Below are 24,673 nucleotides of genomic sequence, written 5' to 3'. Positions count from 1 at the left end.
CACACTCAACATGGGGCTCGAACTCATGACCCTGAGATCAAGAGATAACGCTCTACTGACGGAGCCAGCCAGGTGCCCCTAAAGTGTGCCACTTAAAAAAAAAAAAAACCCAAATGATAGATTTTAATTGGGTTTTAATTCAATGATGGATTTTAGTTAAAACCTGATGACCAGGTGACCCTGGTTAACATTACCAGTGATGGGGCAGGTTGACATCACGTACTTCCTGATGTATGCAGCATCAGGTCTGTGGTACGATCCCTGCCAAGGACGTACAGCCCGAGCCTTGTCATAAAGAACCATCAGACAGGGGGCGCCTGGGTGGCTCAGTCAGTTAAGCGTCCGACTCCGGCTCAGGTCATGATCTCACAGTTTGTGGGTTCGAGCCCCGCGTCGGGCTCTGTGCCGACAGCTCGGAGCCTGGAACCTGCTTCAGATTCTGTGTCTCCTTCTCTCTCTCTGCCCCTCCCCCACTGTGCTCTGTCTCTCAAAAATAAATAAACATAAGAAAAGGGTTTTTTTTAATTTTTTTTTTAAATAAGAACCACCAGACCCAGTTTGCTGGTCATCCTGCAGATTGTAAGGTCTGTACTCTATAAAAATTTCAAGGATGTGAAAGACAGAGAAAGACTAAAGAACGGGTCTGGATTGGAGACCACAAACTAAACAACACATACTCCTAGACAGGACCTCAAACCACAAAGGGAAAAAGTGACATTGTTGGCCAGCTGGCAACATTTGAATGGATGCATGTGGACGGGATGGTAATGTGATAGCAATACAGATTCCTGATTTGCAGAGTTATATGCTAGTTGTATGCTATTCTAGTAGGAAAATGATCTTGTTTGGGGGACTCTGGAGCGTTTAGGGGCGATAGAACATCTAGCTCTCAAAAGATTCAGAGAAAGACTAATGATAATGGACACAGAGAGAAGGGTGAACCATGGAGCAAACGAGGTAAAATATTAACAATTGGGGGGTTCTGTTTAAAGGGACTGGGGGAGCTCTTTGTATTGTTCTGGCAATCCTTCTGTGGTCTGAAACTGTTTCAAAATAAATTATCACTTAAAACCTGTAAATAGGAAATCAGAATTTACAGATAAATCAAGGGATCAACTACTCGCTGCCTAAAAACATACATCTTAGCTGTTCTACTAAAATACTGGGCCTGTCGTCAAATGTGACTTAATTTGTAAAAATTTGAATTACAGGCTTCTCTTCACCAGCCTACCCATTGCCTTAAGCAAGTTAATTCATATCGGGTCTTTCAAAAAGGAGAGATACTTTCCAGTATGCACCATGAAGTTTGAATTTTAAATACTAAGAGAGCCTAGAAAAATCTGCAGCTGGTAAGCCTGACAGTTTTTGCACCAAACATCGCCATCTGCTGGCAATAACAGACCATAACACGTGGTACTCTGCCCTAAGAAAATAAGGAACGATTTAAAACTCCTAAGGCACATTTGAGAGCAAAATGACAAACGCAGAAAGGTAAGTAAGTGGTGAAACCTACTTCCTCAATCCCCCGAACACTAATGAGCTATTCCGCTTCTTTACATGGCAGTGCTCACACAACCACAGCAGGTAAACAAGTCCTTCGTGTTTACTACCGGAGGCACGAGCCGCAAAAGTAGAAACAAAACCAGACTTCTTGAATCCTGACGCAGGACCCCACGATGGATGTCACTCAAAGAATATTCACGCAGGGACTCAGAGAATGAAATGGGCAGACGGCTGGGGTTTCTTCTGGTCCAGGTGATTGCAACAGAGGGAGCAGCACCCCCTAAGGGGCATGATGAGGATGCGTAGGGGATACTTCAGGGATTAAGCAGCAGAGAAGGCGGGACCCACACGGCACTTCCCTGGGAGACTGGGAGACGAGCACAACACAGAACTGAGTTGATCAACATCTCAGAAAATCATGCCCTCTCTCGGAAAGATGTGGAACTTGAGCTACCAATGGACGATATTCTCATATTCGTCTGCATTCACAGCCCTGACATTTACAGTGATTAAACACATTGGTGCATGCATCTGACGGGGACTGAAATATGTACTGAAATACATGCTATCTTCTTAAAAAATTACTTTTTTTCTTTTATATTATAGTTAGGATGTTATACTGATGTTTATTGAAACTAGGTGTACAGACAGGTTCAATCATCTAGTGTCTATAAATACGGATTTACAATAGTAAAGGGAGACAGAGAAAACATTTGATATTAAAATAAGACATCAGGGAGCCTGGGTGGCCCAGACAGTGGAGTGTCGGGATCTTGAGTTCCACTCTCAGGTCATGATCCCAGGGTCCTGGGATCGAGTCCCATGTCGGGCTCCACACTGAGCATGGAGCCTGATTAAGATTCTGATTCTTTCTCTCTCTCTCTCCCTCTCTCTCTCTCTCTCTCTCTCTCTCTCTCATCACTCCCTCTGCCCCTTTCCCCCACTCATGCTCTCTCTCTCTAAATTAAAAAAAAAAGAGGACATCAGTCTGATAGGGTTGAGACTACTGATCCATTTCAACTCTCTCATTTTATTACAGGGGAAACTGACGTTCAGAGAGCAAAACGAACTTGCTCAAGGTCACAGTGTGAGCTTGAGGCAAGCCAGCACCAAAATTCTCTGCTTCTCAATTCAGTTACTGGCCCATGCTGCCTACAAATCAACAATATGCTTTGGAGGGGGAACAAAAACCCAATGCTATAAATGTGGCTAGGATCCCAGGCCAACCCACAAATGAAGCTTATGTAAGTCACATACATAGCTAAGAGTAATGTGATTAGAATGAAGCCACAAAACCTTTGGTTCGTGGTATAAAAACGGTAAGTTTCTGAAATAAAAGTATTGTGAATCGTAATACGTAGCCCGGCATTCAAGGCCATTCAAACTCTGGCCCAAGTCTATCTTTCTAAACTTCCTACCAATACTATATAAACGATTAAAGTCTGAGGTGTCAAAGTGAATCTTTTGGGCCTTTAGGGACCCCAGCACCTAATCCCTGGCACATAAAATGCATTTACTATCATCTGATGAGTGAATAAGCAAATGAAGACAATTTTCTTTCAATTGGACTTTTGTTCACTCTTCCCCATAGGTACTGTTCCCATGTACACTCTGACCCAGAAAGCCCTACCCTAGCTCCTCCCCTAATGCCTAAAATCTAGGTCTCTTAACTCAGTCCATTGGCCTTCCCACAATGCCTCACACTCCTCTCTTATAAAGCCTTCTTGGCCAATTCACCTGCCATAATTCCTTCCCATTTTAAACTCACACCATGTATTATAGAGGCTGCGTCAAGAGCCTGGACTCTCTAGTCAAACTAATCTTGGTTTATAATCCTTTACATTTGTAAAAGCCATTTGGCAAGTGGCTTTCCCTCTATGGGTCTCAGTTTTTATTTCTTTTTAAGTTTATTTCTTTATTTTGGGAGAGCGAGAGTGGGGGAAGGGCAGAGAGAGGGGAGAAAGAGAGAATCCCAAGCAGGCTCCGCGCTGTCGGCACAGAGCCCCACGCGGGGCTCGATCTCACGAACTGTGAGACTGTGACCTGAGCTGAAACCAAGAGTTGGACGCTCAGCCGACTGAGCCAGCCACGTGCCCCTCGGTTTTCTTTTCTATAAAGTGGAGTTTTAAAACAGTACCTGCTTTCAGAGGACTACTGTGAGAAATGAAGGTAAAGAAGTTACTTAATAAAAATTCCCAGGCTAGGCATATAGTAGGCACTCGACAAATATCTGTCATATAAATGTATGAATAAAAGGTCTTCACTCAGATATTAATCTTTATGACCCATCCTTCAATAACTTCTGAACATATTTGTTATATAAACTCCAAACTGTATACCCATTTGGGAACATGAATCATTTTCTGAAAACATAAAATACACAAGATGCTTTCTTTTTTTAGAGAGAGAGAGAGAGAGAGAGAGAGAGAGAGAGCGTGCATGCACTAGTGTGGGGGAGGGGCAGCGGGAGAGAGACTCTTAAGCAAGCTCCAAGCTCAGGTGGAGCCTGACGCAGGGCTCGATCTCATGACCCTGGGATCGTGACCCGAGCCAAAATCAAGAGACAGACTCTCAACCGACTGAGCCACCGAGGTGCCCCACAAGACGCTTAATTAAAAACCCGAAAAGAATTGTAACTAAAAACTATACCGCCTCTGGACCTTTCTGTAGCCAGTAGCTGCCTGACCAGGGGCTGAGGCCCACAACCTCACCGATGACCGTGAGCTCTGCTTCCAAACAGCAGTTTGCAGGTGGCTGTCGAGGAGGTTCAAGGAGGTCTCAGGTGGTCGAGGGCCCCAGCTGCTGCATGGTCCTGACACCTGTAAGTGGTTTGACGTATGCATGGGGTGTGGCTTCCTGTCCATATCTCCCTGCCCCGTCCCTGCGTCAGGATTGTGCCTGCCCCTCTCCCACTGACCCGGAGAACAACCCCGTGTGCCAGAGGTACATGGAAGCCTTCCGCAGTCCGCACGGGGTGAGACAGTGTAGTTCATCCAGCCAAGGGCCTGGAATCCATCCGTGTCATGAGACCTGGTGGGATTTTCTGTACTGAGAGTGAGTAGCAGCAGGAAGGGGGGGAAACACGTGGAAGCGTGGACCCGAGGGGAAACTGCCAGGAAGCACGGTGGTCTAGATCTTTGCCAAGGTAGTGGCCCCTAGTCACATGTGGCTATCCAGCACTCGAAATGTGGCTAGTCCTAAGTGAGATGAGCTGTGTGAAATACGTGCTGGCTTTCAAAGATTAAAAAAAAACAAACCCACAAGGTATTTCTTTACTAAAATGAGTGCTATAGATACACTGTATTCCAGTTAATAAATTTGTCTCTCGGAGCCCCTGGGCGGCTCAGCCGTATAAGCATCTGACTTTGGCTCAGGTCATGATCTCATGGTCAGTGAGTTCGAGCCCCGCGATGGGCTCTGTGCGGACCGCTCAGAACCTGGAGCCTGCTTCCGACTCTGTCTCCCTCTGTCTCTGTCCCTCCCCTGCTTGTGCTCTGTCTCCCTCTTTCAAAAATAAACATTAAAAATATATTTTAAAAAATCAGTATCAGAATTTCCCATTTATAAATAAATTATTAATTAATTAATCTCTCACAGGGGTATGGGTTATCAGTTTTGACACTACATGTATGCTAGGACTGAACAAATAAATCAGGAGTGCCTGGGTGGCTCAGTTGGTTGAGCATCCAACTTCGGCTCAGGTCAGTCTCACGGTTCCTGGGTTCGAGCCCCGCATCGGACTCTGTGCTAACAGCTTGGAGCCTGGAGCCTGCTTCAGATTCTGTGTCTCCCTCTCTCTCTCTCTCTCTCTCTCTCTCTCTGCCCCTCTCCCACTTGCACTCTGTGTCTCTCTCTCACACACACAAAAATAAATAAACATCAAAAAAAATTTTTAAAAAACAAATAAATCAACACATTATAGAAGATGGGGGCCACACTTCTCAGCATCAGAGAAAGAAGTTAGCAGTCAGCAAGGGGAGAGGGCTAGCCCAAATGCTGTAGTGCTGCATTATGGTCAGAGATACTGATACGAACTCGTGTTCATTTATTTCCTTATCCACTCACTTATTTTTATATTTTCCCATTTGCAATTAGCAAGTCATGCGTGGGGTGACACTCTCCCACTGTGAGAACAACCAGCTTTCCTAACGCTCGTTCATCTCCGATTTTAACATCCATTGATACTATCGGCCTGAATCAATTACTTAATTGGAGGTTGAAAAATAGTGATTTTCAAATTCACGTTCAATTTCCACTTCAAGTAGTTATTACCACTGAAGCAACTCAATAGATAATGACATCAACCCAGCTAACTGACAAAATCCTTCATACGCTATCATGCGATTTCAGTTCTTTTATATCACAGTTACCGACATATGAAGGTTTGCTTCTTATTTGTCGGCGGAAAACTCAAGCTCTGTTGTGGTTTCAATAAGATTTTGTGAGCTACTCTAAGATGCAACCACCATGGACACTTGAGACACCCCAAGTGGGAGCCACGATGCGATAGATTTTACTCCACGAGAGTACTCCAGAGTCCAGTGTGGTTGCAAAATGCTGAGTTAGACTCGGTCAAAAGATTTCTTCATTAGGAGACTTTTAAATATTTTCCTCATGTGCTTTGGGAAGCTCAGAAAGGAAGTAGTAGAAAGCAGCACTTTCCAAACTTGTCTGGCTCGTGTTCTAGGGAGTGCACTTTGGGAAGGGTTGATGTGCATCATTATCACTGGGTTAAGAAAGCATTTTTCAACTCGAGACCATACATAAAATGAACAGCGCCAGAGATGTGTAACCGCACGCGTCCTTACGCTCTCCCCCGCCTACAACGGCAACGCGCTGGTGTTCAGACACAGACTATGGCAGCGTGGTGTTTTCTCACCACACAATCTCACGCTGCTGTGTGCGACACCTGTAAATCAAGTGCTCCCGTGTCCGCAAGAAGGAATGGAAAGGATTGTGTGCCAACTACAGGCTAGGCACGGTGCTAAACGTTTTATGTGAGCTCACATACCCCAGAATAATCACCGGAGGTGATGATTTTATCCCCAGTTTACAGATGCGGAAGTTCACACAGCTAATAAACGTCAGCGCCAGTTTTCAAACTCAGGCGCGTCTGGGCCTTTGCATCATGCCACTTATTGAGGCCAAGGGCCTCCTAAGAACCCTAAGTGAGTTTCCAGGAGAGGGAAAGAATATTCCCTCTTCTGGAAAAGCTTCCAAAAGTAGGTGTGTTAAGGAACAAGGGATTGAGCCCTAGCCCCAAATAACGTGACTTCCCCAAATTCCCCCACTTGGTACAGCTGCACCTGAACTTGAGCTTCAGCTCGGTCGGTAGCCACAGTTGCTTCCTGACAGGCAGACAGTCCACTAGCTCCATACCACGGAGGCTCCCAGTGTGAATCTGCACTTCAATTTAGATGTGCGTTCCCTTGGCTTTTACTATATGCATAAAAGTTCCTACATTTAATTTTTTTTTTTTAATTTAAGTACGCTCCATGCCCAAAGCAAGGCTTGAACTCACCACCCTGAGATCAAGAATTGCAGGCTCTACTGACTGAGCCAGCCAGGCGTGCCACCACATTTAAATGTGTATAGCTGATGAATAAGTGATAAAAATGCAGAAGGACTTCAGTTCTTTGATCATCTTCTTTTAATGTTTTTAATGTTTATTTATTATTCTTGAGAGAGACAGAGAGAGAGAGAGCATGTGAGCAGAGGAGGGGCAGAGAGAGAAGACAAAGAATTTGAAGCAGGCTCCAGGCTCCGAGCTGTCAGCACAGAGCCCATCGCGGGGCTCAAACTCACTGACCATGAGACCGATCATGACCTGAGCTGAAGTCGGACGCCCAACCGACTGAGCCACCCAGGTGCCCCTGATCAACTTCTGATAATAACTTAGACTTTTAATAATGTTCTCAATCATTAGGGAGAGGTTATTTTAATTTCCTCAGGGTGTATTTCATTCCTCCCCCCAGATTACACTTCTGTATTTCATCCAGAGATCAGAAGGCTGACCATATTGGACTAGTAAATTGCCTGTTTTCACCGATTGTACTTTGCGTAAACCGCAGGATGTAGGCTCAAGTAATCCTGACCTCTAGCCAGATGATCCAAAGCACACACACGCATTTCTAATATAAACGTTTCTCATGTTCTTTAGAGTAACTCTGTGGACAGAAGATATAATAGACCTTTAATACGGAAAGCCAGAATGGTATAGCAGAAAAGCTATGAGTTTGGGGGCCAGACAGTTTGAATATCACTTGCACCTCCCGCCAGCAACGATCCTGAGAAAATTACCCCACCTCACTGGGCTTCAGTAGCCTCATTTATAAAATGGATATAACCACATAGGTGATACATAGGGACAAAAGCAAGGCAGCCCTAAGATGCGATTGCTTTCAGAGTGAGATTAGGAAAAAATCATGTTGTAATGGCTGGCAGGTCATGTATAGAAATGACACAAGCTGAGCACAATTTGTAAATGTTTGAAGAAATTTGAGACCTAATCCCCAATAATGTGATTAGGGCTTGGTCTCAAGAAAGCACATCTAAAGCTTTAAGAAATAAGTCATTTACACCAAATCAAGTATGATCAAAGCCGACTCAAAAATATGAGATATTGCCTTAAAAAAAATAAAAAGAAATGCATAAATCTATATAGCCTTAAAAGGCTTTCCCTATAAAAGGAAAGCCCCCAAGTTAATCTTTCGATGAAACACCTGTAATACTGTCCAGGACTAAGAGTACCCAGCCCATGAATATAGACATCTGGTCCATGGGCAAGGAGAGGACTAGAGGGCCATGAATATCACGTTTTAATACCCACTTCCTTTTGCTCTGGGGTCCTAGGCTCACCAACAAACTTTCTATTTATGCTATTCTATTTCTATTTGCTTTCTCATATATCGTTATCACAGGCAGATGTGCTAACCAGCTAACATGAATGGTGTGGTCCCTGGCACTCATATTTTTCCATGTAAATTAATAAATCGGTATTCTGGTTTATACATTGGACCCTTAGGGGTTTGCTTAATATGAATCGATCTCCCTTTGGTATAGTCACAGAATTAAAATTCGGAAGCACAGGACGGCTCTTGGTCAGGGCTCAGGTTACGATCTCACGGTTTTGTGAGTTCGAGCCCCGCATGGGGTTCCGTGCTGACAGTGCAGAGCCTCCTTGGGATTCTCTGCCTCCCTCTCTCTCTGCCCCTTCCCCGCTCGCACTCTCTCTGCCTTTCTCAAAATAAATAAATAAATCTTAAAAAATAAATAAATAAAATAAAACTCTGAAGCAAAATTTTAAAATATTGACAAAAACCTAGCGCTGCTGAGTATGTGAGGAAACAGCACATCCCTGGGCCAGCAACTTCTCTGGACAAGAATTTGGCAATGTGTTCTCGAAATCTGCACGCCCTTTTACCTACATAATCCTGGTGCTGGGAATTGAACTTTAGGAAATAATCACACAAGAAGAAACATAAAAATGTTCATTAAAGCACCGTTTCTAAATTAAAAATTAGACATTTGGGTTGTTTTTCTCAATGAAGCACTAAATAAGTCAATTATGGCCTACACATTAAATGTAGTATGCAGTAAATTAAAAAAAGGATGGGGGGGTGCCTGGGTGGCTCAGTCGGTTGGGTGTCCGACTTCAGCTCGGGTCATGATCTCACTTTTTGTGGGTTTAAGCCCCGCGTCGGGCTCTGTGCTGACAGCTCAGAGCCTGGAGCCTGCTTTGGATTCTGTGTCTCCCTCTCTCTCTGCCCACCCCCCGCTCATGCTCTGTGTGTGTCTCTCTCTCAAAAAAGGAATAAACAATAAAGAAATTTTTCTAATAAAAAAAAAATCTTTAAAAATTAAACAATAAAAAGGATGTGACTCTACTGACATGGAAAGACATCCATGACATACACATGAAGTGAAAACAGCACATGTAAATATCTCATTTGTACAAAGTCGTGTATTTTTTGGCACCACGTGCAGTGTTTCCCTTGTATATTCTAAAGAACATTATATCCCCATGAGTTCTGCCATGGTCTATGAAATGCTAAGTATTATAATTATCTTTTGAAAATTCAGTGTTTTTTAACATAACGAATACTCTCAATGCATTGTTTTAACATTGCTTGACCTAGCATTCTCCAAAGTAACCTCATCACAGGACCCTTTTCTCACCTAACACCCTTTAAAACACAAAGCAAAAATAAGGGGCGCCTGGGTGACTCAGTCGGTTGAGCGTCTGACTCTTGATCTTGGCTCTCGTCGTGATCTCACAGATCGTGAGTTCGAGGCCGCGTCGAGCCCTGCTGAGCCTGCTTGGGATTCTGCCCCTCCCTCTCTCTGTCAAAATAAATGAACTTAAAATAAATATGAAGAAAAGAAAATATAAAGCAAAAATAAATAAAATATGAAGCAACTAGTTTCCAGAAAAACCTTTGGGAAACACGGGCATCAGAGAGCTGTTAGATTATTCACCAGACTGTTAATAGTCAGTCTGTACGTCTCTCTAGCCACTGAAGATACACACCACTTCATAAAAATAGCTACTTACAAAAGAAGAATTAAATGTGTAGAAACAATAACGAAGGCCATATGTTGAGGACCTATTCTGTGCAATGCTAAGGTCTTTATATATTCTGAAAACGAGGAACAAATGACCCGAGAAGAAATCGAGCCTGAGATCCCACGACTTACCTAAGCTCACGCGGCCAGTAAGTGGCCAAGCCTCAATTTGAACCACAGGTCGGTCTGAGGCCAATATGGATGCTCTTCTCACTACATATCCTATCCTCTGTCTCTTCCACAACATACTCTTCCTTTCAGGTCCCACTCGAGCCACCTGCCAAGCCCAGGCAACCCCCCTCCGGTTTCCCACGTACTTCCTTCAAACCTCTGAGGAAGTAGGAGAAAGTAAATTACCTGGCACGGTACCTGAAATGTCGTAAATTTAATACAGATATTCCTTTAAGGATGGTCCTCTGAACGGTTTGAATGTAAAGAACTTACCTTCTTTCTCGGGCTTTTGGCTGGGTTATACAACCCTGATGATCAAAATTAAGGCTTTAATATTAATGAAGTATATGATAGTTATGTCCCTGATTTGGAACAAAAGTAAGATGATGGCGTGGAATACTTACTTCAAATTGCACAGAGTAAGTGTAGGTTACATTAAACTTCTCTGTATGTTCTTCAGGAATTTCCATAGGGGGTCCATTACAGGCTAGGCGGCCTTCACCTGAATGCTTATAGCTAAGAAAGAAGCGGGGAAGGAAGAGAAAGTAATTTTTATACCAAACTAGCGTTGTAAATTTCCGATTCATGGCTATTCAGGAATGTAATAGTAGCAGGCTGAAAAAATTTGCCTTTCATTATAATTAGTATTTAAAACTTTATGATTTTATTTTTTTTAAGGTTTTTTTATTTATTTTGGAGACAGAGAGAGACAGAGCATGAGCAGGGGAGGGGCAGAGAGAGAGGGAGACACAGAATCCGAAGCAGGCTCCAGGCTCCGAGCTGTCGGCACAGAGCCCGACGCGGGGCTCGAACTCACGGAGTGCGAGATCATGACCTGAGCTGAAGCTGGACGCTTAACCGACTGAGTCACCCAGGCACCCCAAAACTTTATGATTTTAAATACATTTGTTTTGGGGCACCAGGGTGGCTCAGTTGCTTAAGCGTCTGACTCTTGATCTCAGCTCAGGTCTTGATCTCAGGGGCATGAGTTCAAACCTGCTGGGCATGAAGCCTACTTAAAAAAAAAAAAAAAAATAGCCTTGTTTCTAAATGTCCCTAACACTCAAATAAGACTCAATATACTGCCCAACACATCAAACAGGTATGCCCTGCTTTTCCAAAGCTCACTTTATGCCACTTCGCTTCTACGAAAGACCTCCATTAGTACCTGTTTTCACTAAGCGAAAGAAATCCGGAGAGGATTTTCACTTTTCTGAACAATCAAAAAGCGCATTCAGTGTTGGTGTTGCAGGGAGCCATTAGAGAGGCAGTTCCCCTCCCACCCAGTAGCGAGAGTGGCGCCGCCCAGCTCCTTCCTGGGGAACCACACTCGACATTTCGACATCAAGCCCCCAGAGCTCTGAACTGTGTGAGCATCTGCGCTTTATCTTGGCTTATTTTGTGCATCCATTAGCAAGATGTGCCTTAAGGTATCAGAAAAGCCTAAGAAAGGGGATTTGGGGAGTCTGGAAACGCTCACAAAATTTTCCGTATAAATGAATGGCAATTGCTTCTTCGCTTTCGACATTTCGACTTCCAAAAGCTTTCAGAGGAGCGCTCTACTTTCAGATAGCAAGAGAAAATGTGTCGCTAAGAACCTTCTCATGGGGCGCCTGGCTGGCTCAGTCGGGAGAGTACGTGATTCTGGATCTCCGGGTTGTAAATTCGAGGCCCATATTGGGTGTAAAGATTACTTAAAAATAAAATCTTTAAGAAAAAGGAATAAAGAGACTGCAATATCATGCAAAAAATAAAAGAAGAATAAAGGGGAGATGGAAAAATCAAAAGGAGAAGCAGTGATGCTTCCCTTTTGAATTATTTGCTCAACATACAATTTATCCCTTGGCTTCTGTTTAAAGAATAATATGCAATCCTTGTGGGACTGTTATTTCTACAAGTACATGTGCAGTAACGCCATTCACTCACAATTGCGGATGCCATTCATGTGCACCTCTTCCCATTCATTTTTTGTCACCCTAGTGTCTGACATATGATATGTCCTTACTAAGTATTTGGAGGGTGAATTCATTGAAAGCCAAATTGTATTGTGAAACAGCTATGAATTTTTAAAATGATCATTGTTAAGGCTACCGACAAACAACATCTACAGAAAAAAATTCAATGACTGCACGATAATGCATACCAAGGTTCCCTGTTAAGTCTGGGCCTTGAACCCAGCACATGAAATATCTGCATTTCACATCAATGAGATTATGCGGCAAAAATTGTATTAGGATCTCTAATCATGGGAATGCAAACTGGTGCAGCCGCTCTGGAAAACAGTGTGGAGGTTCCTCAAAAAATTAAAAGTAGATCTACCCTATGACCCAGCAACAGCACTGCTAGGAATTTCCCCAAGGGATCCAGGAGTGCTGATGCATAGGGGCACATGGACCCCGATGTTTACAGCAGCACTTTCAACAATAGCCAAATTATGGAAAGAGCCTAAATGTCCATCAACTGATGAATGGATAAAGGAGATGTGGTTTATATACACAATGGAATGCTACTTGGCAATGAGAAAGAATGAAATCTGGCCTTTTGTAGCAACGTGGATGGAACTGGAGAGTGTTATGCTGAGTGAAATAAGTCAGAGAAAGACAGATACCATATGTTTCACTCTTATGTGGATCCTGAGAAAGACAGGAGACCATGGAGGAGGGAAAGGGGAAAAAATAGTTAGAGAGGGAGGGAGCCAAACCATAAGAGACTCTTAAAAACTGAGAATAAACTGAGGGTTGATGGGGGCGGGGGGAGGGAAAAGTGGGTGATGGGCATGGAGAAGGGCACCTGTGGGGATGAGCACTGGGTGTTGTATGGAAACCAATTTGACAACAAATTTCATATTAAAAAAAAAATCTCTAATCAATGTAAAAGCCCTATTTTAAACCACTGGCCTTGCGTGTGCTCTGTATAAGGCCTTGTAGGCCATTTTCAAAACTGGCTTTTACTCCAAGTGAGATGGGAAGTCACTGGAAGATTCTGAGCAGGTTGACATGAGCTGACATTTCAAAAGGAATACTCTGCAAGCTGTATTGGGAAGAGACTGCTGGAAGTCAAGGGTGGCACCAAGGAGACCAGCGAGGGTTTTGCCCTAATTCACTTGAGATATAATGATGTCTTGGACCAGATGATAGTGGTGGAGGTGATGAGAACTGGTGGTGGGTCCTGAATATATTTTAAGAAGAGAGCCACGTTATCTGCCAAAGGTTGGCATGGATATAGGGTATGAATGAAGAATAATAAAGAGGAGTCAAGGGTGTGGCCATAGTTTGGGGGCCTGAGAAACTGGAAGGAAGTAGTTGCCATTTACTGAGATGGAGAAGACACTAGGAAAAACAGGTTGGAGGAAAGATTAGAAGTTCATTTCTGGCCGTGTTAAATTTGAAGTGCCTACTAGACATCCAAATGAACATGTCAAGTAGACAGCTGCATAAACAAGTCTACAGATCAAAGAGTCAATGTGGGCTCTAACACCAGGAGACAGGGTAAGATTGCCAATGTGTAAGTATATATAAAGAAGAAAAAAAGTTCAAAGACTCAGTCCCGGGACCCTCCAATATTGAGATGTTGGAGAAATGAGGAGACGACTGATAAGCAACTAGTGAGACAGGAGAAAATCAGTGAAGTATGGTATTCTCAAAGCCAAATTAAGCAAGTGATTCTAGGAAAAAGGAACGATCAACCATGGTAACCATCAGGCAAATTAGCTGGGTACAGTACCTAAAAGACAACACAAGATGGTAGGCTTAGAACACCATTAGGCCTAACTCACTGCTATGGCCTTGAACAGATTGTCTAATTCTAAAAAAAAAAAAAATTAATTATAACACAGTCCTCGTTCTCAAGAGGCCCACAAAAATGACCTTTACAATGACTAGATACATGCTACTCTAAAAAACCATTTTCTTGGCTTTTTACTCTGAGTCTGAGAATATGAGGTATAACTGTAAAGCCTTAAGTTTGATTTTCATATAGCTGATGAGACTAGCTTCTTCCTGGATGATCATACTTTGTATGTTTACTACCTAATGACGTTGAATATGAGCAGCCATCCTGAGATAGACCTCACAGTCCATCGTCCTAAAATTCTGTTGCCAGATATCAGAAGTGACATACACACAAAAAAAGCACGGGTGATTGCCCTTGACAATGACGAGTATTTCCTGGCCTCTCTGGGTAGCTATGCTTATTCCCTATTGTTCAAAAAATACGCCCTGATCCTTTTCCCCAGGAAAATACACATCAATAAAAATTTCCAGGGTTTGATACATCAGGGGCCATGTGAAAAACTCCTAATTCAGCCCTGTCCTTTCACAGATGAGGAAATTAAGCCTATGACAGATCAAGTTAACCTACCCATGGTCAAAAGCTTGGCATGATACATTCTCTATTCTTTCTCTTTGAGCATCATCTGTGACAGACGGAACAGCCGTGGCTAAAGTAAGATAGGGTAGTAGCCTTAAAAATAATGAAGTCTGACTCATTTCTACAAACTTAGGGTTCACTTCCAAAATGGAACCAGGACAGATGAGACTAAAAATCCAAGTTTCCTAATTCCTTGCTCCGTGTTCAGAAAATTATACCACATGTGCTTCCTTTAATATACTTCACGGAAGTTTCAAGGGACAACTTCCTCATCTTAATATTTCAGGTTTTGTATATTTTTCCCATAATGGACCATGATTTTATACATTGTGTGCCATATTCCCCTCTCTACCTGTCTTAATGGAAGAGTACTAATTTATCCTATAGGATCTTAGAGTCGGAACATTAAAGGTCGCCTGTCGAGTCTGTTACCCAATGTCCTTTACAATTCATTGAGCACTTACTTACTAGGGACCAGACACTGTGCTGGATGCCTACTTATGAACTCTCCAACACCTGGGTCATCCAGGCTCTTTCTGTAACATCCAGGGATACAGTACTCATTAATTCTTGGGATTGCTTATTTAATTAGAGTTAGAGAACTCTAATTGTTAGTAGAGTCTTCCTTATACTCAGGTGATACCTGCCTAATAGACTCCAGTAAGAGACCTGTCCTCTGAAGAAGCACAAATTGAAATCTAAGCTCTTTATCATAGGGCAGCAAGTAAAGAAGAGAGTAAGGATGCCCTCAGTAGGTCTACTCCCTTCCAGATCTGTCAATTCTTTCTCACATCACATGGTATTCAAACGCTAACTACAGGCAGAAGGGTTAGGGTTAGGGAATTGCCTATTTGATTTTTCAAATTGTATGTCTGAGGTGACATCACACATGTATCCTAAAAATGAGAATTCTAGTTGAGAACTTCCATATTCTGAATTAATTTTTAAATGAATGGAGCTAATTACAAAAGATATTCTCTAATTACCTTTGGGGCTCAAGTCTAGCAGAAACCAATCTCGCAAAGCCCCCATTTCTTCCACTGTCCTCGTGGTATGCAATAGTAATATCAACGTGGTTGAAGAGGAAGTAAATATTACTTTTGTCGAATTCAGGCTGCAAAAAGATAAAGAAATTTTAAAGAAGCTTGAACTTTTCTTAAAAACTAAAAAAAATAAAATCTGGCCATGGAATAAAAATGAGATACACTATAATATTATTGACTATATTCTCTCTGTTTTTCATCTCCATAACTTACTTTTTTTTTATATACCTGGAAGCTTGTACCTCGTAATCCCCTTCATTTATTTTTGCCCATCCCCCAACCCCTCCCCTCTGGCAACCACCAGTTCTCCCTCAGAACCTTCGGAAGGAACCAACGCTGCTGACGCCTTGATCTTGAACTTCTAGTCTCCAGAACTGTGAGACAATGAATTTCTGTTGGTTTGAGCTCCCAATTTTGTAGTGTGTTTTTAGAGCAGCCCTAGCAAACGAAGGGCTTGGCAATATGAGCTTTGCAATCAAACAGCTGGTTACTAGCTGCGTGACCATAAACAAGTCATTTAACCTCTTGGACCCTCAGTTTCCTCTTTTTATCTTTTTAAGAATTTTTTTAATGTTTATTTATTTTGAGAGAGAGAGAGAGTGTGCCCGTGCAGTGGACTGGCAGAGAGAGGACGAGAGAAACCCAAGCAGGCTCTATGCTGTCAGCACAGAGCCCCATGCAGGACTTGATCCCACAAACTGTGGGATCATAACCTGAGCCGAAATCAAGAGTCCGATATTCAACAGACTGAGCTCCCCAGGCACCCCTCCTCTTTTTAAAAACGGGGACAATAGGGACACCTGGCTGGCTCAGTCGGTACAGTATGTGACTCCTGATTTCAGGATCATGAGTTTGAGCCCCATGATGGGTATAGAGATGACTTAAAACAATTTTTTTAATTAAAAAAATAAGATGGCTCATAGAACTGTTGAGGACTACATAGAATCATGTATGTAAAGTACTTAGTGAAGTGCTTAGCATAGGAAGCCTTGAATAAATACTAGCTGTTACATCACCCAGGCCCTTCAATCTTCAGAAAATGAGTCCAAATGAACCTTGTCAATTACCATATTGAGTAATCTGCAACACGCAGAACTCCTAGATTAAGAATCATGGCTCTGCAAATCCCAGAACTGAGAGTGACGGGCCTGAAGGAACTTTAGAGATCCTTTAGTACAGTGATGATAGAGGGTAAGAGTGATCCTACTGGGGCTGGGCGACTGGGTGGCTCAGACCGTTGAGCGTCTGACTCTTGATCTTGGCTCAGGTCATGATCTCACAGTTCGTGGGTTCGAGCCCCGCATCGGACTCTGTGCTGATGGCGCAAAGCCTGCTTGGGATTCTGTCTCTCCTTCTCTCTGCCCCTCCCCTGCTTGTGCACACTCCCTCTCTCTCTCTCTCTGTCTCTCAACATAAATGAATAAACTTTTAAAAATATTAAAAAAAAAAAAAAAAAGAGTGCCCCTGTGGGGGAGTATCACAATCAGCTTGGGGTGGAGAGTAAGTACTGCTCACGGCAATGCTGTCCATTATTGCAAAGAACTAGAAACTGGAAAACAAGACCATCAGGACAGTGAAATGAAATATGGAATAACCATATAGAGCAATAAAATGCAGCTAGCAGATTTGCATGCACTAGGATGGAGGGATACCATGTATCGGTATTGGATGTTCATGATCTGTACTAACAGAAGCGGCACAAGCAGCACAGCACAGTGGTTAAGGATGTGGACTCCACAGTCAAACCGCCTAAGGTGGAAAGCTCGGGTACGGCATCCGCTAGCCTGTGTGACCAAGTCGCTTAACCCCTCAGTGTCTCCGTTTCTACACCTATGACGCAGAAATCGTAACAGTACTTACCTTTTTTATTTTATTTTAGAGATAGAGAGTGAGTGGGGGAGGGGCAGAGAGAGAGGGGGAGAGAGAAAGAATCCCAAGCAGGCTCTGCACTCAGCGCAGGGCTCAATCTCATGGACCATGAGATCATGACCTGAGCCCAAATGAAGAGCGGAACAGTTAGCTGACGGAACCACCCAGGCGCCCAATAACAGCACTTATCTTAATGGGTACTGTGAGGATTAAATCACCCCAGGAACAGCATCTCCACCACTCGGGGACACAAAAGGGTCCAATGTGATGGGTAAAGTGGTAACAAGGCCCTTAAGGATCTGGATCCTGCGTCTCTCTCCAGCCTCATCTGCCGCCACAGCCTCTACGTCTAACCAGGTAAATGACCACAAAGAATTCTTTATGCTGTGCTCTCATAGCACTGGGCTCGTATGCCAGTCACTGACCACATCAAATTGTAGTCAGTGTACTCACACGTTTACATCCCCTAGTCAACTGTGTTCCCCAGCAGATCACAAGGCTGGGAACTTTGCTTCATTCATCCATTCGTCCATTCAGCAAAATATTTTTGAACATCTACTATGTGCCAGGCACTTCTTAACTGTGTCCTAAGAGCTAATATCCTACAGGGGGTCAAAAAATGCAAGAGGTAGTTTGGTATATTGCAAAGAGATGAGAATTTGGATCAAAAACCATTGGGATGCAATTCAGATTTTGCCCCATATAATCCTCTGTAGGTCAGTCTTTATTCGCCTTAGTTTTCTTTTTCTTTCTTTTCACATAACAGGAAATGAATTTTTCTTTTTTTTTTTTTTTTTTGAGAGAAAGAGAGGGCAAAGTGAAGGAGAGCAGAGAGAGAGAGAGAGAGAGAGAGAGAGAGAGAGAGAATCCCATGGGAGCAGAGAGGAAGGGGGAGGGAGAGAGAGAGAGAAGTGGGACTCCAGCTCACCTAATGCGGGGCATGAACTGGTGAACGGTGAGATCATGACCTGAGCCAAAGTCGGATGCTTAACCGACTGAGCCACCCAGGAGCCCCCAAAGTAAAGTCTTTTAAATTAAAAACAAAAACAAAACGTGAGCTGACAAGAAAGTAAAGAACTGCCATGTCAAATTCTAAAGCAGGAAGCCAGAGAGGTAACCTCCGTGAGGGAGCACTGATGGTGCTCTTGCCCTGGGGACATCTGACCTGGGCAAACTTGGAAAGACAGTTTGGGTAGCCTCCTGGAATAAAGAGCAGAGAACTCGAGGAGGGCCCTCCCAGGCAAGAAGGCTCTGAGACCACCCAATCCGCTCAAAACCAATACCCTCAGGGTAAAGACGAACAGGAAGCAAGCTTTTTCTCCTCCCCCAAAGGACTACAGGGAAGATGGCCTTGGTGCTAAACAGAAAAGGCAGTGGGGGAACTGTCCTTGAACAGTTGTGGCCACAGGCCAGCCCTAACATATATATGCAGTTTGGAGTCCCATCACCGAAGTGGCCCCAGGAAAGTCAAGTCGTGAATTTGCTTTCAGGCGGCCCCAGACTGGTATTTCCCAAAAACCCCTGGAAGAAGTCAATGAAAATCCTCTCTGGAGGAAAGTACTTTGACCCCAGGGCTCAAAGAAACTCCACAAACAATTGTTGAGAACAATGTGTATGTTGGGGCACCCGGGTGGGTGAGCCTGTTGAGCCTTGTGACTTCAGCTCAGGTCATGATCTCGAACCCCTCGTCAGGCTCTGTGCTGACAGCTCAGCCTGGGTAGCTCCGTTGGTTAAATGTCTGACTTTGGCTCAGGTCATGATCTCAGGGTTCATGGGAGGCCCCATGTAGGGCTCCACGCCGACCGTGAGGAGCCTCCTTGAGATACTCTCTCCCTCTCTCTCTGCCCCTCCCTTGCTTGCATGCACACTCTCTCTCTCTCAAAATAAATACATAAATAAAAACTTTTAAAAATTTTTGCAGAAATGAGACAGATGATTACCGAAATTAAAAATTCAATCCCTATGTTCAGGTGAGCACAAGCCCCGCTTAGGGCAAACACGAACCCTGCTTCGGGTGAGCCCCGCTTCTCTCTCTCTCTCCCTCTGCCCCTCGCTCACTTGCACTCCCTGTCTCTCAAAAAAAAAAAAAAAATCAATGCCTATGTTTATTTTTTTTCAGTATTTTTGAGGTTTGTTTATGGATGAAATAACTTAGTAATTCATCACTTACATACAACACCCAGTGCTCATCACAAGTGCACTCAATGTTTGTGTTTATAAGAGAAGAAACAAGTGAGGAAGAAAATTTATAGACTAGAAGATAGGGCAGAAGAACACGGCACAGGAAAAAATGGAAAATACAGAAGGAAGGTTAAGAGACACAGAGGAGAAAACAAAAACTTTTAACCTAGGTTTAATCGGAGTCTGAAAAGGACAGAAGAAAAGTTCTGACAATGGCTGAGAATTGCAGAACTGATAAAAGGCACCAATCCAGGGGCACCTGGGTGGCTCAGTCGGTTAAGCATCCGACTCTTGATCTCAGCTCAGGTCTTGATTCGGGGTTGTGAGTTCAAGCCCCACATTGGGCTCCATGTTGGCATGGAGCCTACTTAAATCATACTACAGGGCATCTTGGTGGCTCAGTCAGTTGGGCATCCGACTTTGGCTCAGGTCATGATATCCCAGTTGGTGAGTTCGAGCCTCGCATCGGACTCTGTGCTGACAGCTCAGAACCTGGAGCCTGCTTCCGATTCCGGCTCCCTCTCTCTCTATGCCCCTCCCCCCTCTCTGCCCCTCCCCCAGCTAAAGCTCTGTCCCTCCATCTCTCAAAGATGAACATTAAAAAAAATTTTTAATCATACTTCACAGAACCCAAATGCCACCAATTATAAAACATCACTATTTTATGTGCTGCTAGGAAAAAACATTGCCAATTAAACTTTGACAACCCATCATCTGAAAGAGACACATCCTAATTTCATAAATGTTAAAATATGGGAAAATAGAGTTTTAGAATCAATACAATGTGGGATATAAAAATAATTTACAAAGCATAAAATAATACAACAGAACTGAGACCAAACGTCATATCCATAAATGTAAATATGTTTAACTCACCTGTTAAGAGGAAAGGGGCTTTCAGAAGTTACCACAGAGCAAAACTCAACAATACATTGTATATAAGAGACACATCTAAAACAAAAAGGTTCTGTCTGGGGTGCCTGGCTGGCTCAGTCAGTAGAGCATGGGACTTTTAATCTCAGGGTTGTGAGTTCAAGCCCCATGTTGGATGTGGAAACTCCTTAAAAATTTTGAAGAAAATAAAGAGTTTCTGAAAAATTAAAAAGAAAGGAAGGGCCAAGTTACAGAGTGTGAACGGGGGAGGGGCGGAGAGAGAGGGAGACACAGAATCCGAAGCAGGCTCCAGGCTCCAAGCTGTCAGCACAGAGCCCGACGTGGGGCTCGAACTCACGAACCATGAGATCGTGAACTGAGCCCAAGTCGGACTTGTAACCGACTGAGCCACCCAGGCGCCGCTTACGCTTTCACTTTAAACAACTAAAGCCAAAATGGGTAACAAAGTATATGAAAACAGCAGTTTTTGAACCTCAGACAACAAAGAACATTAAGAGAGTGATCACCAAGAGAAAGGCAACGAATACGCCGAGCCCTACTACTGCACCAAGCTTACTTCCCAGAGAGAGTTCCCAGGCTGTGGTGCAAGGAAAGGGGCCCCAAGCAGCGCCCTGCAGGCTCCCCGAATTGAAGACAACAAGTTCACGGTCCAGGGACACCGAGGGGCTAGATGGTGTGGGGCAGAAAACCAGAGAGAAGAGAGCTACCCAGAGATTTCTGGAGGTACGCAGAGGGCTCTCTTTCATCACAGTATTGATGAGCACACGCGTATAAAGTGTGCCAGGCCTTGTCTCTTTGCCCCTCACCTCCAAATCCATTCCCTTTGGTCTCTGTGAAAACCATCTAGGCCCTTTAGTTTCCGTTTGCAAGCTGGCGCCGAAAGAAGTTTCGTCAGTAGAGGGCGCTAGACAGCCATTACCCGGGAATAGGCAGAAAGCAGAAGGCAGGCGGTTTGTGGGGCAGTGAAACTACTGGGTATGATACTGTAACAGCGGACGCATGTCGTCACACATTGGTCCAAACCCACAAAATGTACAACCGAGAGTGAACCCTACCGTAAACTGGGTGGGTAATGGTGCCAGAATGTAGGTTCATCAATTATAACGAACGTACCACACTCTGGTGAGTGATATTGATCCCGGGGGAGGCTATGCATGTGAGGGGGAGAAGGGGGTGCATGGGTGGCTCAGGTGGTTAAGTGTCCAACTCTTAACTTTGGTTCAGGTCATGATCTCATGGTTTGTGGGATCCAGCCCCTGCTTTCGGCTCTGCAGCGACAGCATGGAGCCCGTTTGGGATTCCCTCTCTCTCAAAATAAATTAAACATGTTTATTTTTGAAAGAGAAAGCGGGCGTGAAGGAGAGGCACAGAGAGAGAGTGGGGCAGAGGATCAGAAGTGGGCTCCCCTCTGACAGCACAAGCCCGAGGTGGGGCTCAAACTCACAAACCAGGCGATCATGACCTGAGCTGAAGTCACACACTCAACTGACCAACCCACCCAGGTGTCCCAATAAATAAACATTTTTTTAAAGATAGATAGATAATGGGGCTAGAGAGAAACAGAGTATGAGCAGGGGAGGGGCAGAGAGAGAGGGAGACCCAGAATCCGAAGCAGGCTCCAGGCTTTCAGCTTTCAGCACAGAGCCCGACGTGGGACTCGAACCCATGAGCCATGAGATCATGACCCGAGCCGAAGTCGGATGCCTAGCCGACTGGGCCACCCAGGTGCCCCTATTTAAATTTTTTTGAGTTTAATTATCTTTAGTAATCTCTACACCAATGTGGGGATCGAACTCACAACCTGGAGATTAAAAGTTAAATGCTCTACCAACTGAGCTAGCCAGGCACTCTGTCTCTCTTTCTCTCTCAAAAAAATAAACATTAAAAAAATTTTTTTTAATTTAAATAGATAAATAACACAGGTGCCTCAGATCTGGCAAAAACAACCAAGGTGGTGTAAAATGACTGAAATTTAGGAAGCACCTGCCCTCTTCTCTGGAAAGAAACAGTTGCCAGTATCATCAGTTAGAGCATGGACGTTTTTTGTGCGTCCCGTGTCCCTGAAATACAGCCAGACCAACACGAAACCATCCTACACACCTAGAAAACTGACTGGAGGATAAAACAACCATCTGCACAACCTGAACCACAGAATTCAGCAGGTACGCGGCGCGGAGAGGTGAATTTGGGGAGCGAGAAGCCGCAAAAGGTAGGGAACTGCTTTTGCGGGCGGAGAGAGGAGGGAGACTGGGGAGGGGGGGAGAATACGGGAACAGCACCCCTCCCCAAAAGCAGCTGGAGAGAAAGTGGAAAATTGGAAACAGCCGCAGGGACTGAGCTAAAAAGGGAGAAAAGAGAAAGGACAGGGCTTAAATTCCACTAAGACCATAAACAAGGGGAAAGCAAAGGCTGCAACTCTGCAGTTCGATACCTGACGGTGCTCTGGTGGGAAGGGCGAATCCCCAGGAGCAGGGTGGGCTCCGGGAGGTTCTCGGGCCACACGGGGAGAAGCGGTTCCACCCGTGGAAGGATATTTGGTAGACTGTTGAAGCCGCCTGGTCCCAGCAGACCCCGCAAAACGGCCACATTCGCTGGTGCTGGAACAGGGTCGTTGAGGGGGAAGCCTGGTGCCAGGTGTGTGTTGTGATTTTCCATCATCCCCGAGACGCCGCTGCTACACTGTCTCGCGGGCTTTTTCTGGGGCGGGCTGGCACCTGGCCGCAGTCTCGGGGTCCCGCCTGCGTTCCTGGGTGCAGCCGACGTTCGGCCATTGCTCATTCGGCCTTTGCTCTGTGAGACCCTCCCGCAGAGGGGTGGAACGGGTCAAAGCCGAAGTCCTTGGGAAGTAAGGGGCCGGGGAACACAGCCGCATCTGAGACAAAACTTCGGAGAGAGGCACTGCCTGGGGCCTGGTGACGGAGAGTGAAAAAGCGGGGAGTGGACGAGAGCTGAAGACAGAGGTCGGGTGCGTGATTGCTGAGCCAGGAGAACAGACAGGGAGGCTGGGTGGCGCCGTTTTCACCGCTCCCGCGCATGCGCATAGGCACCTACGAGCACTGCAACAATCCACCCCAGTAGGCTAGCAGCGCCATCTAGTGGAGAGCGGAGCCGTTACACTGAGCCCCGCCCTCCTGGGCCAACCTGGCTCTCGAGAACACAAGTCTCACTGCCGGCTTAGTTTATGGACTATAAAGTGCTACATACACTAACATCTAAGGGAAAACAAAGCAATTTCAGTCCTACTTTAATCTGTTAGGTTCATCTATTCATATTTCTTTCTTTTCTTTCCTTTTTTCTCTCTTTTTCACAATTCTTTTCTTTTTCTTGAATACAGAAAGAGAAAAAATGCATTTTTATTTTCAATTTTTATTAAAAATATTTTTCTTTAATTTTTATTACTATACTTTTTCCTTTTGTGTAAATTTTTTCAGATTCTATTTTACTTCCATCATTTTATTTTAGTCTACGTCAGTGTATTCACTTTTTCAAATTTTCAAACGATTTCTTTTTTCTTTTTTTATCTTTTTTCTCTTTTTCGTTTCTTTTCTTTTTTCTTAAATACAGAAAAAGAAAAAATTCATATTTATTTTTAATTTTTATTAAAAATATTTTTCTTTAATTTTTCTCTACTCTTTACTTTTGTGTATATTTTTTCAAATTCAATTTTACCTGCATCATCTCATTTTAGTCTACTTCAGTGTATTCATGTTTTCAAATTCTCAAAAGATTTCCTTTTTTTTCTTCCCCCCCCTTTTATTTTCTCTAATCTGTCAAACCACTTTCAACACCCAGACCAAAATACAACTAGGATCTAGCATCATCTATTCAATTTGTGTGTGTGTGTGTGTGTGTGTGTGTGTGCGCGCGTAATTTTTAATTTTAATATTTTTTTAATTTTAATTTTTTTAATTTCAATTTTTCTACCTCATTAATTCCTTTTCTCCCTTCAAAATGACAAAACGAAGGAATTCACCCCAAAAGAAAGAGCACGAAGAAACGACAGCCAGGGATTTAACCAACATAGATACAAGCAAGATGTCTGAACCAGAATTTAGAATCACGATAAGAATACAAGCCGG

The 24,673-nt window shown here is 43.9% G+C and overlaps 1 protein-coding gene across 3 annotated transcripts in view; it reads right to left on the bottom strand.

Moving 5' to 3' along the window:
• The window catches only part of LOC125156855 (transmembrane 9 superfamily member 2-like), an 86,384-nt gene that overhangs the window by 38,312 nt on the left and 23,399 nt on the right, over window positions 1-24,673 (bottom strand). For all 3 annotated transcript variants that reach the window (XM_047843035.1, XM_047843036.1, XM_047843034.1), the window contains exons 6-7: window positions 15,594-15,721; window positions 10,644-10,755 (exon numbers count right to left, since the gene is read on the bottom strand). In XM_047843035.1, coding sequence (XP_047698991.1) covers window positions 10,644-10,755; window positions 15,594-15,721 — 240 coding nt within the window. The remainder of the gene's footprint in view (window positions 1-10,643; window positions 10,756-15,593; window positions 15,722-24,673) is intronic.

The sequence above is a fragment of the Prionailurus viverrinus genome, chromosome X (assembly GCF_022837055.1).
Source record: "Prionailurus viverrinus isolate Anna chromosome X, UM_Priviv_1.0, whole genome shotgun sequence".
Lineage (NCBI taxonomy): Eukaryota > Metazoa > Chordata > Mammalia > Carnivora > Felidae > Prionailurus > Prionailurus viverrinus.
Note: the sequence above shows the minus strand (reverse complement) of the source record. Positions and strands in the feature narration are given on the sequence as shown.